Source organism: Geotrypetes seraphini, chromosome 3, assembly GCF_902459505.1.
Source record: "Geotrypetes seraphini chromosome 3, aGeoSer1.1, whole genome shotgun sequence".
Taxonomy (NCBI): Eukaryota; Metazoa; Chordata; class Amphibia; order Gymnophiona; family Dermophiidae; genus Geotrypetes; species Geotrypetes seraphini.
In genome coordinates, this window is record NC_047086.1 from 66,966,298 (window position 1) to 66,978,699 (window position 12,402).

The 12,402-nt window shown below is 44.0% G+C and overlaps 1 protein-coding gene across 4 annotated transcripts in view; it reads left to right on the top strand.

Moving 5' to 3' along the window:
• HMGCLL1 (3-hydroxymethyl-3-methylglutaryl-CoA lyase like 1) overlaps positions 1–12,402 on the top strand; it is a 143,865-nt gene that overhangs the window by 64,944 nt on the left and 66,519 nt on the right. For all 4 annotated transcript variants that reach the window (XM_033939885.1, XM_033939884.1, XM_033939882.1 and 1 more), the window contains exons 4-5: positions 2,399–2,494; positions 11,975–12,123. In XM_033939885.1, coding sequence (XP_033795776.1) covers positions 2,399–2,494; positions 11,975–12,123 — 245 coding nt within the window. The remainder of the gene's footprint in view (positions 1–2,398; positions 2,495–11,974; positions 12,124–12,402) is intronic.

Below are 12,402 nucleotides of genomic sequence, written 5' to 3' on the forward strand. Positions count from 1 at the left end.
CAGGCAGTGGGCCTGATGGGCCGCTGCGGGAGCGGACCGCTGGGCAGGATGGACCTCTGGTCTGCCCCAGCGGAGGCAACTTCTTATGTTCTTATGTTCTTATGAGGTCTAAGATCTCCGCAGTGAACCACTTCGGCTTATTGTTCCTTCGCCGTTTACTTACTAATTTAACATAGCGGTTTTTTCGCTTCCTGTATGGTGGCTTTCAAAGTTAACCACATTTCTTCCACGCTATCGATTTCTGCTTGTCTTTGTAGCGCCTGGTGAACAAAGGATCCCATGTCCTGGAAGTTTGTGTCCTTGAATTTGAGGACCTTGGTCAGTGTGGTAGGTTTAGTGAAACCTTTCCTAAGATTGAACCATACCATGTTGTGGTCACTAGAGGCCAATGTGTCGCCCACCGAGACCTCTGTGACACTTTCTCCATTGGTAAGTAATAGGTCCAGTATTGCCTGATCCCTTGTTGGGTCCAGCACCAGTTGCTTGAGACAAGCTCCCTTTAATAGCCTCCTGCTGCTGCCGGAAGCAGAGGTAAGTGTATCCCAATTCACATCAGGCATGTTGAAGTCACCTAATACTACTGTGTCCCCATGCAAGGTGATATTTTCTATATCACTGATTATTTCCATATCCAGGTCATCATGTTGTCTTGGGGGTCTGTAAATTATGCCAAGATACAAGCATTTGTCCTTCCCTCTGGCCAAATTAACCCAAAGGGATTCCCTAGTGTACTGGACATCTGAGATTCTTGTGACCATAATGTCATCTTTAGTATATAATGCTACACCTCCCCCTATTCTGCCCTCCCTGTCCCGGCGAAGCAAGTTGTAACCCGGTAAGACTATGTCCCACCCGTGGGAGTCTGTGAGCCAGGTCTCAGATATTGCCACCACACCCAGGTCGGCATTCCTTATTTCCGTTTCTAATTCCAGGATCTTGTTTCCCAAACTGTGTGCGTTGACGTACATAGCCCTCCATGTTGTATTTTTGTTATGTCTCAGTGGGGGTATTCCTGCTTGAGCTACTTGAACACCTTTAGCATTGTTTATACTCTCCCTAGACTCAGAACTACAATGTGTACTCACCATGGACCCAGAATTACAATGTGTGCTCCCTCTAGACTCAAAATTACAATGTGACCCATAATTGTCATATGAACCTACCCCCGATTCGAAAGTGTGCGTACTCGCCCCTGACCCAGACCCAGAATTACAGTGACTACTTTCCTCAGCCCCAAAAAAGTATTGGCAGTTTAGTTTGCCAGGTATGTTGTGTGTGCCTGTACCCTCCCCCGACTTACTTAGTTTAAAGCCCTGTGAAGTAGGCGGGCTAGACGGTGTCCAAGGACATTCTTTCCTCTTCCGGTCAGGTGTAGCCCTTCGTGTCCCTGTAGTCCTTGCAAAGCTTCTCCATGGTGCAGGAACCCGAAGTTCATCTCCTTGCACCAATCTCGCAGCCAGTCGTTCGCCCTCTGTATTCGATCTGTATGTGTCTACTTGCCCTAAAGCCCCGCACTATGTGTGAGCTTTGCCTGTCTTCTGCCTTAGGATCAATCTGGATTTGAAGAATTTTCTGTCTTTCAGAGGAACTGAGAGGAAAAAAGAAAAAGAAAGATGACCATACAGTCTGGTTTAAATCTCTGCTTGATAACATGTCATACGAGTACCTACGAGCTCCATACATAATTGGTGCTAGTTGCACAAGTTTGAATATTATGTTTTTTCTTATTTTTGTTACAGAGCAGAACAAAACTGTAGTGTCAGGGATTTTTCCCTGTTTTCTTCCTTCCGGTTATGTTTTTTATTACAGTGCTATTTGATTGCTTTTGTACATCTTGGGGGGTCAGGAGCAGCTCCCTGGGAAGGAGGTAGAATTGGAAAACATGATTGGCAGTTTTCTGCAAGCTACTTGATAGTTCAGATACAAGACCCTAGCGTTCAGGACTACTAGACACATCTACAAGAACAAAGATTACCAAAGTAAGAACCTACCCCCTCTTTTACTAACGCATAGCGCGGGTTTTAGTGCCGGCAGCAGCGGTAACTGCTCCAATGCTCATAGAATTCCTATGAGTATCGGAGCAGTTACTGCCACTTCCGGCGCTAAAAACTGTGCTATGCTTTCGTAAAAGAGGGGGCTAATCTTTCTTTGAATATTTTGGAGTTAAAGTACGGCTTACATTCTTTTAGGGTCACCTAGATTTTTCATTGTCTTCCTCTAATTTGAGGCTCCAATTACTAGTCATGCCATTCAATTTAAAACAAGGATGTAGATGAAGAATTATTTGCTTTTATTTTCCAAAACTTTCATATTTCCATGTTGTAAATCTGAATTCTACATGCATGTTGTGAAAAAGAAACATTTCCTAAACCATAAATTAACATTATTATTTGTTAAGATGGCAGATCACAAAGAAGTATTGCAAGGAATCAAAAAATATGCTGGTGTACATTATCCTGTTCTCACACCTAATGTTCAAGGATTTCACTCTGCTGTAAGTATGGAATATTCTGTAAATGTTTCAGTTTATGTTTTAAGATGTTACAAAGATTAAATCCTAATAGGTAGTTTAATTTATGAGTTAGACAATTTTTATACTAATAATTTTTCTGGATATTTTATGTAAAAAAATGTTTAGAAATTGTAAATATAAAAAGACAATATGTAGGCAGGCCCCTTACACAACTTCATCCCAAGTATATTTCCAGTAGACAATAAAGATACCCTTTTATTAATCTGTGCTAAAAGGTGACCTGCGCTATGACTAGTGCATTTTTTTTTTATTTAAAATTTTCTTATATACCGCACACTAAGACCATTTTTATTGCGGTTGTAAAATGGCCACATTTTCCATTTTGCCTATTAATGGCCATGCACTAATTTATACATTAGTGCATGGCCATTAGCACGTGAACCTTTAACTATACCTATTTTCTAGGTGGTATGGGCTCATGCACTAAATATGTACTAATTTGTTAATGCATGTTAATGTAGCTGTTCTAACTAATTTGTGCTGGGCATACCTACTCTGTCCCCCAAAATACCCGAGCACTAAAAAGTAAAAAAGTATCTTTTAGCACATGGGAAGCATGCACAGATGCCAAAATTACCATGGGATGCCTGAGCATGCTCGCAGGTAGTGGTTTTTAATCTTCATTAAGCGAGTATTCTGAACATACAATAAGACCATAAGAATAGCCATATTGGGTCAGATCAATGGTTCATCTAGCCCAGTTTCCTATTTCCAACAGTGACCTATCCAGGTCACAAGTACTTGGCAGAAAACCAAACAATAGCACCATTCTGTACTTCTGATCCTAGGGAAGCAGTGGCTTTCCCCATGTCTGTCTCAAGAGCATACTATGTGTGTATATCAGGGGTACTCAAAAACCCTTCCTAGCAATCCACAGGCCTAGGCCTGCTGACTTTTCAGGATAACCCTAATTTCACCTCCATTATATGCAAATTTATCTCATACATATTTATTACAGATATTCTGAAAGTGTATATCCCTTGGTGTATATACTCGATTAGGCTAGTCTGCTATAATAAAACCCTTAGCGCGGATGCGCACTTCAAACTCTGTGGGTCCATGATCCGTGGCCCTGTGCCTACACATGCGCAGTACACCACCGAGTGCTGGCAGTTGGCCACTGGGGTTGATGTACTAGGGCTATAGGGGGCGTGTGTGCGTGCAGAGCGGATGAGGGGAGGGGAGAGGAGGGTTTCTGCTCTTCCAGTCTGGCTTCCGCATTATAGTGGGTATTATGTCCCCCTTCTTACTCGTACCGACATGGCAGATGAGGCGACGAAAGGTAAAAAACAGCGGTTTCTCTATTGGGGTGCACAGACAGCGTGTGGGAACATGACCAAGGCTCTTCGGCGTTGTGAGGGGTACTGCTGGACGGGGGGAGGTAAAAGGAAGGGAGATGGGCTACTGCTGGACAGGGGGAGCAGTGAAGGGGTGCTTCTGGACAGGGGGGAGGTAAAAGGAAGGGAGAAAGGCTACTGCTGGACAGGGGGAGCAGGGAAGCGGTACAGCTGAACAGTGGGGAGAGACAAAAACAAAGAAAGAAAGACAGACAGACAGTGGGCCAGGGAGAGAGACGGAAAGAAAGACAGAAAGAAAGAAAGATAAAAAGAAAGAAATGCCTAAGTCTACACATCTATTCTAGCACATGTTAATGTAACGGGCTAAAAAAACTAGTATACTATAAAGTAATATAGGCACCTATGTTTCTTTCTAAAACAGGCTCCTACTAGCCTCTGAAATAGCCAGACATTGCAAGCAGTCATTTTTAGAAAGAAGCCACAATGTGCAGGAGTGAGTGAATATTGTTCATGCCCATAGGAAGCTGTAGACTACCAGGGATGACCAAGGTAGGCCATGAATGGGGAGGGGGGGTTACAGAAGTGAAGGTAGAGGCTTGGAGCTGCAACTCTCGTTCTCTTCAGGGAGTTAGGGATTGGGATCAGGACTGGAGCTCTTATTGTCTTTGGAGGAAGGGAGGGGAGATCAGAATCAGGGTTCTCATTGTCTTCAGGAAGGGAAGGAAGGGGGATTGGGATTGAGTAGAGGGAACCCTGATGCCACTACACAGCAGTTAAGCAGACACTAGCCAGTATTCACACCAATGCCCAGACTAAAACTGAGACAACTTTTTTGCTGTCCTAGCTTTACCCACTTCTTCAACCTGTTTGCAGTCTGAATATTGATACTAACTGGTTAAGTATCTGCTCTGCTGATGTATCATCCTTAGACAACCTCAGCACTAACCAGACCGTTCAGGGCTGGTTACTGCTGATATTCAGTTGCACTATCCAGTTAAATGTCGTTAAATATTAGCACTTAATTGGACAAGTACAGACCCCACTCCTGAAAAACACCCCTCTGCCTCCCCTCCCCAGTAGCCGGTTTGGTGCTAACCAGATATTCCAGTTCAATAGGAATGGTATGCTAAACCATAGGGTTATCTGTGCTCATGAGCATTTAGTAGAAGATGTCAATCAGCTTTTCAACTGCTCCTCCTTCTCCATGGTTTCTGTGCTCCCTTCAGTTCTTCCTTCTGCAAGCAAGCATGAAGGTTTCTCTCTGATCTATTTCTTTATTGTTATGCAGTGTGTGTGTGTGTGTGGAGGGGGGCGGTTTTGGCTTGTTCACAGTTTTTGTGCGATGTCAGAGATCCCGGTTTACAGGGAGTGCTCTGCTGAAGATTTGTGGAGCTCAGGGTTCTGGGCCATCACCACGTTCACTTCCTTGACTTGATCAGGAGCTTGAGTGCAGGCTGTTAGGCATCAGTAGCGGTTCTTCAGGGTACTCAGGGTGCTGGCTGCAACTTCGCATCCTCCCCTTTTTTCTGTGTCACATCAGGTCTGGGGAGGTAGAGGATAAGTCTGACTAAGGTCTGACTGGCAGCTCAAAGATCTCAGCGTGGCAGCTGATTTGCGGCTTAAGGCAGAGAACCCCTCCACATGCAGCTACACTTTAAAGGAGCAGAATCAGGCTGTAGCACCATTTCCCCAGCACATGGTCTGTGAGTACAGGCTTGACAGCCTATGGGGAATATCGGCTGGGGGGATCTTGAAAAGTGTTTTAAGACTGTTTCTATAGTTATTTACTTTGTCCCCTCCTCTAAAATCCTATTTTTTGCTTTTTTTATGTCAGCCTTGAAGCGTTTAGAAGACTTTTTTTGCTGCCACAGTGTCTAAGTTCTCTAACTTCTCTAAAACACCTCATTTTGCCTCAAAATTGCCAGGGATGGAATCTTCAGACCTTAATACCCCTATATCATGCCCTATTTGCCCTGAATGAGCAGCTGAAGTGCACCCTTGTGCCACGTGACATAGAATGGAGGGATGGGAGATTTCGACGTAGCCCCTCTACAGTCTTCTAGGACTGGATAATGGCAAACAGTCCCATTGAGGGGAAAGAAATACCACCTGGAGCCCCAGAACAGCAGTCCTGAGCACCATAAGGACATAGATGCTTTCCAGCTCAAGAAAAGGCAATTACTCCATACTGAGGGGGAAAGGAAGTTGCTTTGGATGGGTGGCTGAGGAGCGATCGTGCACCACGTTCCATGGGGAGTGTGTGGGCGGGGGGTGGAAGCAGTGGACCTAACTTTGCTGGGTCCCTCCAAGGGCTTGGAATTGCAGGAGGCTGACCCTTCCAGAGCCCTCAATGGCCAACACAGCATCGCTGATGAAACACAAACATGCAAATGCATCAGAACATATGAGGCACCAAGATATGGACTTGCAGAGATGTTCAGGGGATCCAGTTCAGGGTTTGATTCTGTTGATGTTTGAAGCCTATCTGAAACATAAAAGATCTTTTGCACAAACTGGAATATCAGGGCAGGCACAAGGGGGTTTCATTCCTCAGAGTTCGGTTCTCTCACGGAGAACATATTCGCTGGACCCAGAGATCCAGTCAAAGAAGGACTGGGAGAATTTATGGTCAGGATCCATGCCTCCAATGTCACATACTGTGGTAGCCCTAGACCAGGGAAAAGACCCGATGTATAGGCTTTTTAAGCCGACATATTTATTGGAAATGATCACAGTGTCACTGCAGCGTTCCCTTATGAGCAGTTCCAAGTCTCAGTCCACATTTTTCTCAGCGCATCCAGAAATCACTTTGAAACTCAATGAGCATTAAGACTCTCCAGAGAGCCCATTGAAGGGTGCCCAGGACATGAATAAACTGTACCCATGGCCCCTGAGTTTCAGCAGCTCTTCAGTATGCCCAAGGTAGATTTGCTGGTAGCTCAAGTTATGAAGCAAACATCGTTCCCTAGTGAAGGGGGAGTGATTTTGAGGGATGCGCAGAATCGGAGAGTGGATCTGGTCCTCAAAAGACAGCTTGAGGCCTTAGCTCTGGGTCTAAATGTGGTGGTAGTGACATCCTTTGTGGTACGTGCTTGCCATAAAATGCTGCACCAGTCTCTCTGTGTGGAGGAAGGCTCTTTGCCTCAGGTAACATAGAAACATACATAGAACATGACAGCAGAAAAGGGCCACGGCCCATCTAGCCTGCCCACACTAATGGCCCACCCCCTAACTACCTCCATGAAGAGATCCCACATGCCAATCCCATCTCTTCTTAAAATCTGGCACGCTGCTTGCCTCAATTACCTGTTGTGGAAGATTATACTTGGTAATACAGTGGTGCCTCGCATAACGGACGCCTCGGACAGCGAACGCTGCGCATAACGAACTTTTTGTCTTGCTCCCTATAACGAACTTCGTTTCACACAACGAAGTCGCCCGAGGGGCCCGGGGGGGGGGCAGAACTACTCTCGCCGCTTCCTAATGTGAGCCGGGAACAGCAGCACCCTCCTGTCTGAATGCAGTGTTCCATCATCTCCCTCCACCTTACCTTAGATGCCGAGTTTTCCGGCTTTCTTTTTCGGCCAGCCACACACTTTCAAAGAGCAGCACATGCGCGCATGCTCTGTTGTTCAATCTTCTCCTCTGACGCAACCGGAAACCGGAAGTTGCAGGAGAGGAGAACATTGATCAACTTCAGCAGCTGCGCGTGCACAGCTTTTTGAAAGCGTGCGGCTGGGTGAAAAAGAAAGCTGGCAAACTCTGCATATAAGGTGAGGTGGAGGGAGGGAAATGTAGGGCTGCAGAACGAATTATTTTGTTTTACATGTATTCTTATGGGAAAACGCGTTTCACACAACGAACGTTTCACATAACAAACTTGCTCCTGGAACGGATTAAGTTCGTTGTGTGAGGCACCACTGTACTTGGAGGGGAATTATGTGGCAGATGCTCTATATGACATGTTTTGGGTCATGAGCAAAGTATCAGCTTACTCTATCTCTGCTATGGATCAGACAGTGGGTGGGAGATTCAACCTCTAAGGCTACTTTGAGCAGGCTGCCTTTTAAGGGGCAAATGCTCTTTGATAAATAACTGGATGACCTCCTGGCCAGTGTGGCAGATCGTTGTCCTAAGACATTGCTGGATAGCAGACTGTATGCTCTGGGAGGATCCAGTAGGAGTTCCTTTCAGGGGTACAGACAGTCCCAGTCAGTGGGCACTATAGTGCAGAGATCCTTTCAGGAGTCCAGATAGATGTTTGGAGGATCTAGGGGAGCACAATCATCTGGATCTTGCTCATCATCGGCCAATACCAAGAAGTCACAATGATGCCAGGCCAGTATCCGAGCTTCCCCACATAGAAGAGAGACTTTCAGAGTACTGGGAGGTCTGGGCAAGCTTGGACAAATGGGTTTTGGACATCATTCAAGAAGGTTACAAGCTTGAATGTTGAGTCTGCTTTGGGACTTCTTTATAGATTCCCTGGCTGGAAGACCAGAGAAAGCGACCAAAGTCTGAGCAACAGTACAAAGGCTGCTGGATATTCATGCAATAGAGTCAGTGCCCAAGAAAGACTCAGATTGAAAGATCACTTGGACACACAAAGTCAGAGGTGTGAAGAAAGTACAAGGGGTTTATTTACAGCATGCCGGACTCTATTGAAGTGAACAGCCTGCTTACCAGAGTGTTAGAAACAGGAAATGCACAGACTTTTATGCCCTTTTCACTAAATATATGCAAACTAATACATGCAAAAACTACAACTTCTCATTTGTTACTTCTATAACTTTTCTACAATTATTATTGGTCCTAAGCCAGCACTTATGATAGGTTCAGGGATACAACTTATAGTCCTATAGGGAGCTAGCTCATTTCTCTGCTTATCTAAATCTTACAGTTCTAAATGTTACATGTACAGGAGGGTAGGGTACATCATGGCTCAAACTCTTATCTATTTAGCTTACAATGTGGTAAGCTAGGGACAGTAGATGAGGTCAGTAGATTATACACTGTTTTCAGCTATGTAGGCCATAGCAGTATTTCAAACAACAGTTAACCATTTCATGACCCTACAAGACAACTACTGACTAATACTGGATCTAAAGTCAGTTAATGCAGCCCTCATAGTGCCCAAGTTTCAGATGGAGACAGTACGCTCAGTCATTGCTTTGGTAGTTAAAGGAAAGTTTCTAGCACACTGTATTTAACAGAAGCTTTTCTACATAAATGTATTTTTCCCATATATGTATTTTTCCAGATCATAGAAAGTTTCCACAGCTCCACTTGTTGGAGAGACATTTTCAATTTTCAGCACTTCCCTTCGGGTTGACCTCTTCACCTCACACCTTTACGAAGGTGATGAAACTGGCAGTGACACACCTGCACAAGACTGGAATTCAGGTGCACCTGTACCTGGACAATTGGCTGATCAGAGTTCTGTCCAAGGAGGCAGGTCACAGGGCAGTCTCTCGTGTGGTGCAGCTACTTCAGGACCTGGGATAGATAATCAATATCCGAAAGAGTTACCTAGTGCTGACTCAGATCCTGGAATACTTAGGAATTCTCTTCAAGACAGCATAAGGTCCCGTTTTTCTTCCAGAGCCTCAGAAAAGAATGCTACGCAAACAGATTTTGCAGATGTTAGCAATACTGCCCCTACAGCTTGGTACTATCTGCAGGTCTTGGGGTCGATAGTAGCCACCATAGAGGTTGTCCCCTGGGCAGAATCTCACTTAAGACCTCTTCAAAATGCTCTGTTATCCCACTGGGCTCTGAAAGTGGATTCACTTCAGATTCCATTGCCTTGGATGTCGGAAGCTCATCGCAGCTTACAGTGCTGGCTCCAAGGAGACTCAGATCTGGGCGATACTGATGATGGATACCAGCTTTTATGGCTGGGGAGGTCATTGTGAGGGCTGCCTAATTCAGGGCAGGTGGTCTCCCTTGCAGAGGAAATGATCAACACATTTGGAGCTGAGAGCCATTCATCTAGCACAGGGGTGTCAAATGTCATTCCTCGAGGGCCGCAATCCAATTGGTTTTCAGGATTTCCCCAATATGCATGAGATCTATTAGCATACAGTGAAAGCAGTGCATGCAAATAGATCTCATGCATATTCTTTGGGGAAATCCTGAAAACCCGACTGGATTGCTGCCCTTGAGGACCGACATTTGACACCCCTAGTCTAGTGCTAAAAGCATTAGAGAAGACTGGAAGGCAAAGTGGTCATGATTTTTTAAGACAATACCACAGTGGCATATGTAAACAGACAGAGGGGCACAAAGAGTGCTTCATTTAAATTTGAGACCCAGTTACTGTCCCAATGGGCAGAAGCTCATTTACTGGCCCCCACAGCAGAACATATGGAGTTAACAATGGACAAGCGGATTATCTCAGTCTCTGGACCCTGGATCCAGGAGAGTGGTCTCTACCACAGAGTGCATTCAACAGCATTGTAAAATGTTGGGGGCAGTTGACGTTCAATTTGATGACGTCGGTGAACAGCAAAAAGACGTCTCGATACTTCTGAAGATTTAAGCAGGTAAGCACCAGCATTGATGCCCTGGTATAACAGTGGCCCACCGAGGAGCTGTTGTATATGTTCCCTCATGGCCAATGATAGTCTAGCTTGTTCATTATTCACCAACCCTCAGAAGTGCCACCACGATACTCAAAACATTTCACTGTATCTGGCTTCACGTACTATATCTTCACTGGGTCCAACTTTTCTAACTGTCTTAGTTGAATTGTTTTTAAAGTTATTTTTAAACATTTTGTAAACAACCATTTCTAAGAAAGGTACTTAGCTTTTAACTTTTTTGCCTTCGGGTGGTCAGTTTGTAGGGACATCTATGCCGACATGTTTCACCCAACATTGGGGTTTTCTCAAGGCTCATATCCCTATATATTAAACAGACAATAGAAGCCTTGTAACAGATATAAAAATGCCAACAAAGTATTTTAAATATCAAAGTTCCTTACCTCTACAAGCTTTCGCCGTCTTATACAACCACCAAGTTCTTTAAACAAAGATGCCGCAGCTTTTTCACTCCTCTTATATATATCCCCCAGCCTCAGCTGATGATGACCTCATACTTGGAGAGACCATCACTACCCTATCCGAGGGGGGGGTTGTTTTACTATATATCCCAAAGGGTAATATTCTTTGGGATATATAGTAAAACAAACCCCCCCACACACTGTCATACTGCTTGCCATCTTTGACCTACTATACTGTGCTAGCGGTATTCAACTGAGTTTTCAGGGACCACCTGGCCAGTCGGATTTTTAAAGTCTCTGTCATTCATATTCATTGTGAATATCCTGAAAACCCGACTGGCCAGATAGTCGCTGAGGACTGGGTTGAATACCACTGCTCTACACCATATTTGCCATAATATGTTCACCATACTATGCCCCTGCCATGCTACAATCTCTCATGCCTTGCCCGATACAAAATGTTTGCAACTCCAAATCTTCCTTGCTATGTTTTGTCATGCACACTTCCCTTATCATTTTTACCAAGTCATTCATACTAAGTTAGCCATGCTTTGTAATACTATGTTTGCCATTCTATGCTCACCATGTTAAGTCCCATTGTACCGTGTTTGTCATATTATGTTTTACCATGCTTTATGAACTATTTTGCCATCTCTTTCAATGTTTGCTATGCTGTCTTCTACCGTACCATCCCCCTCTTCTACATATAGAGATTTAAAGGGCTTTGGGGCTGTTGCTGCGCGGCTTTGTAGAAGAGGGGGCATGTCTTAAAATATGGTGCAGGGGTTGGAGCCACAGGTCTATTAGATAGATTGTGAGCCCACTGGGATAGACAGGAAAAAAAAATATTTGAATACCTGCATAAATCCATGTAAACCATTCTGAGCTCCCCCGAGAGAACGGTATAGAAAATTGAATAAATAAAATAATAATGCTTTGGATGCCTTTTCCAGAATCTTACAAGCATGGGATATTAACCTATTATCCAGACCACTATATCCTTCTACTAGAAAGAAGATTATTGAGGTAAGAACCTAATCTTTCCTTACTGCCAAGGAGCAAAAATCATGTTATGTGGTATATTACAATTGGTTTTATTATTTATGTCTGAGTTTTATATATCTTCATCTATGTTTTCAGATTGCAGCAGGGGCAACAGAAATATCAGTATTTGCAGCAGCTTCTGAATCATTCAGCAAAATGAATATTAACTGCTCAATAGAAGAAAGCATAGTCAAATATGAAGAGGTTGTCAGATCAGCAAGAGATATGAATATCCCGGTGCGAGGGTATTTATAAGATTTATTTACCACTTTTCTACCAGCTTCAGTGAATTAACCAAATATTATAGTTCTCACTTTACTACATTTCAGTCTTGTTTGTTTCATTGCTCATTTTTTGGGCATTTCAATAAAGCTTGGATGTTTGCTGAAATAACTTTCCAGTATTGGCCAAGGCCATCCATCTGGGAGCAATTTCTGGATGATTGTGCACCACTACCATAAGGGAATAATAGGCAATCAGGTTAATTATTGTTATCAATAGATAATTTAAATAATTTTTTGAGT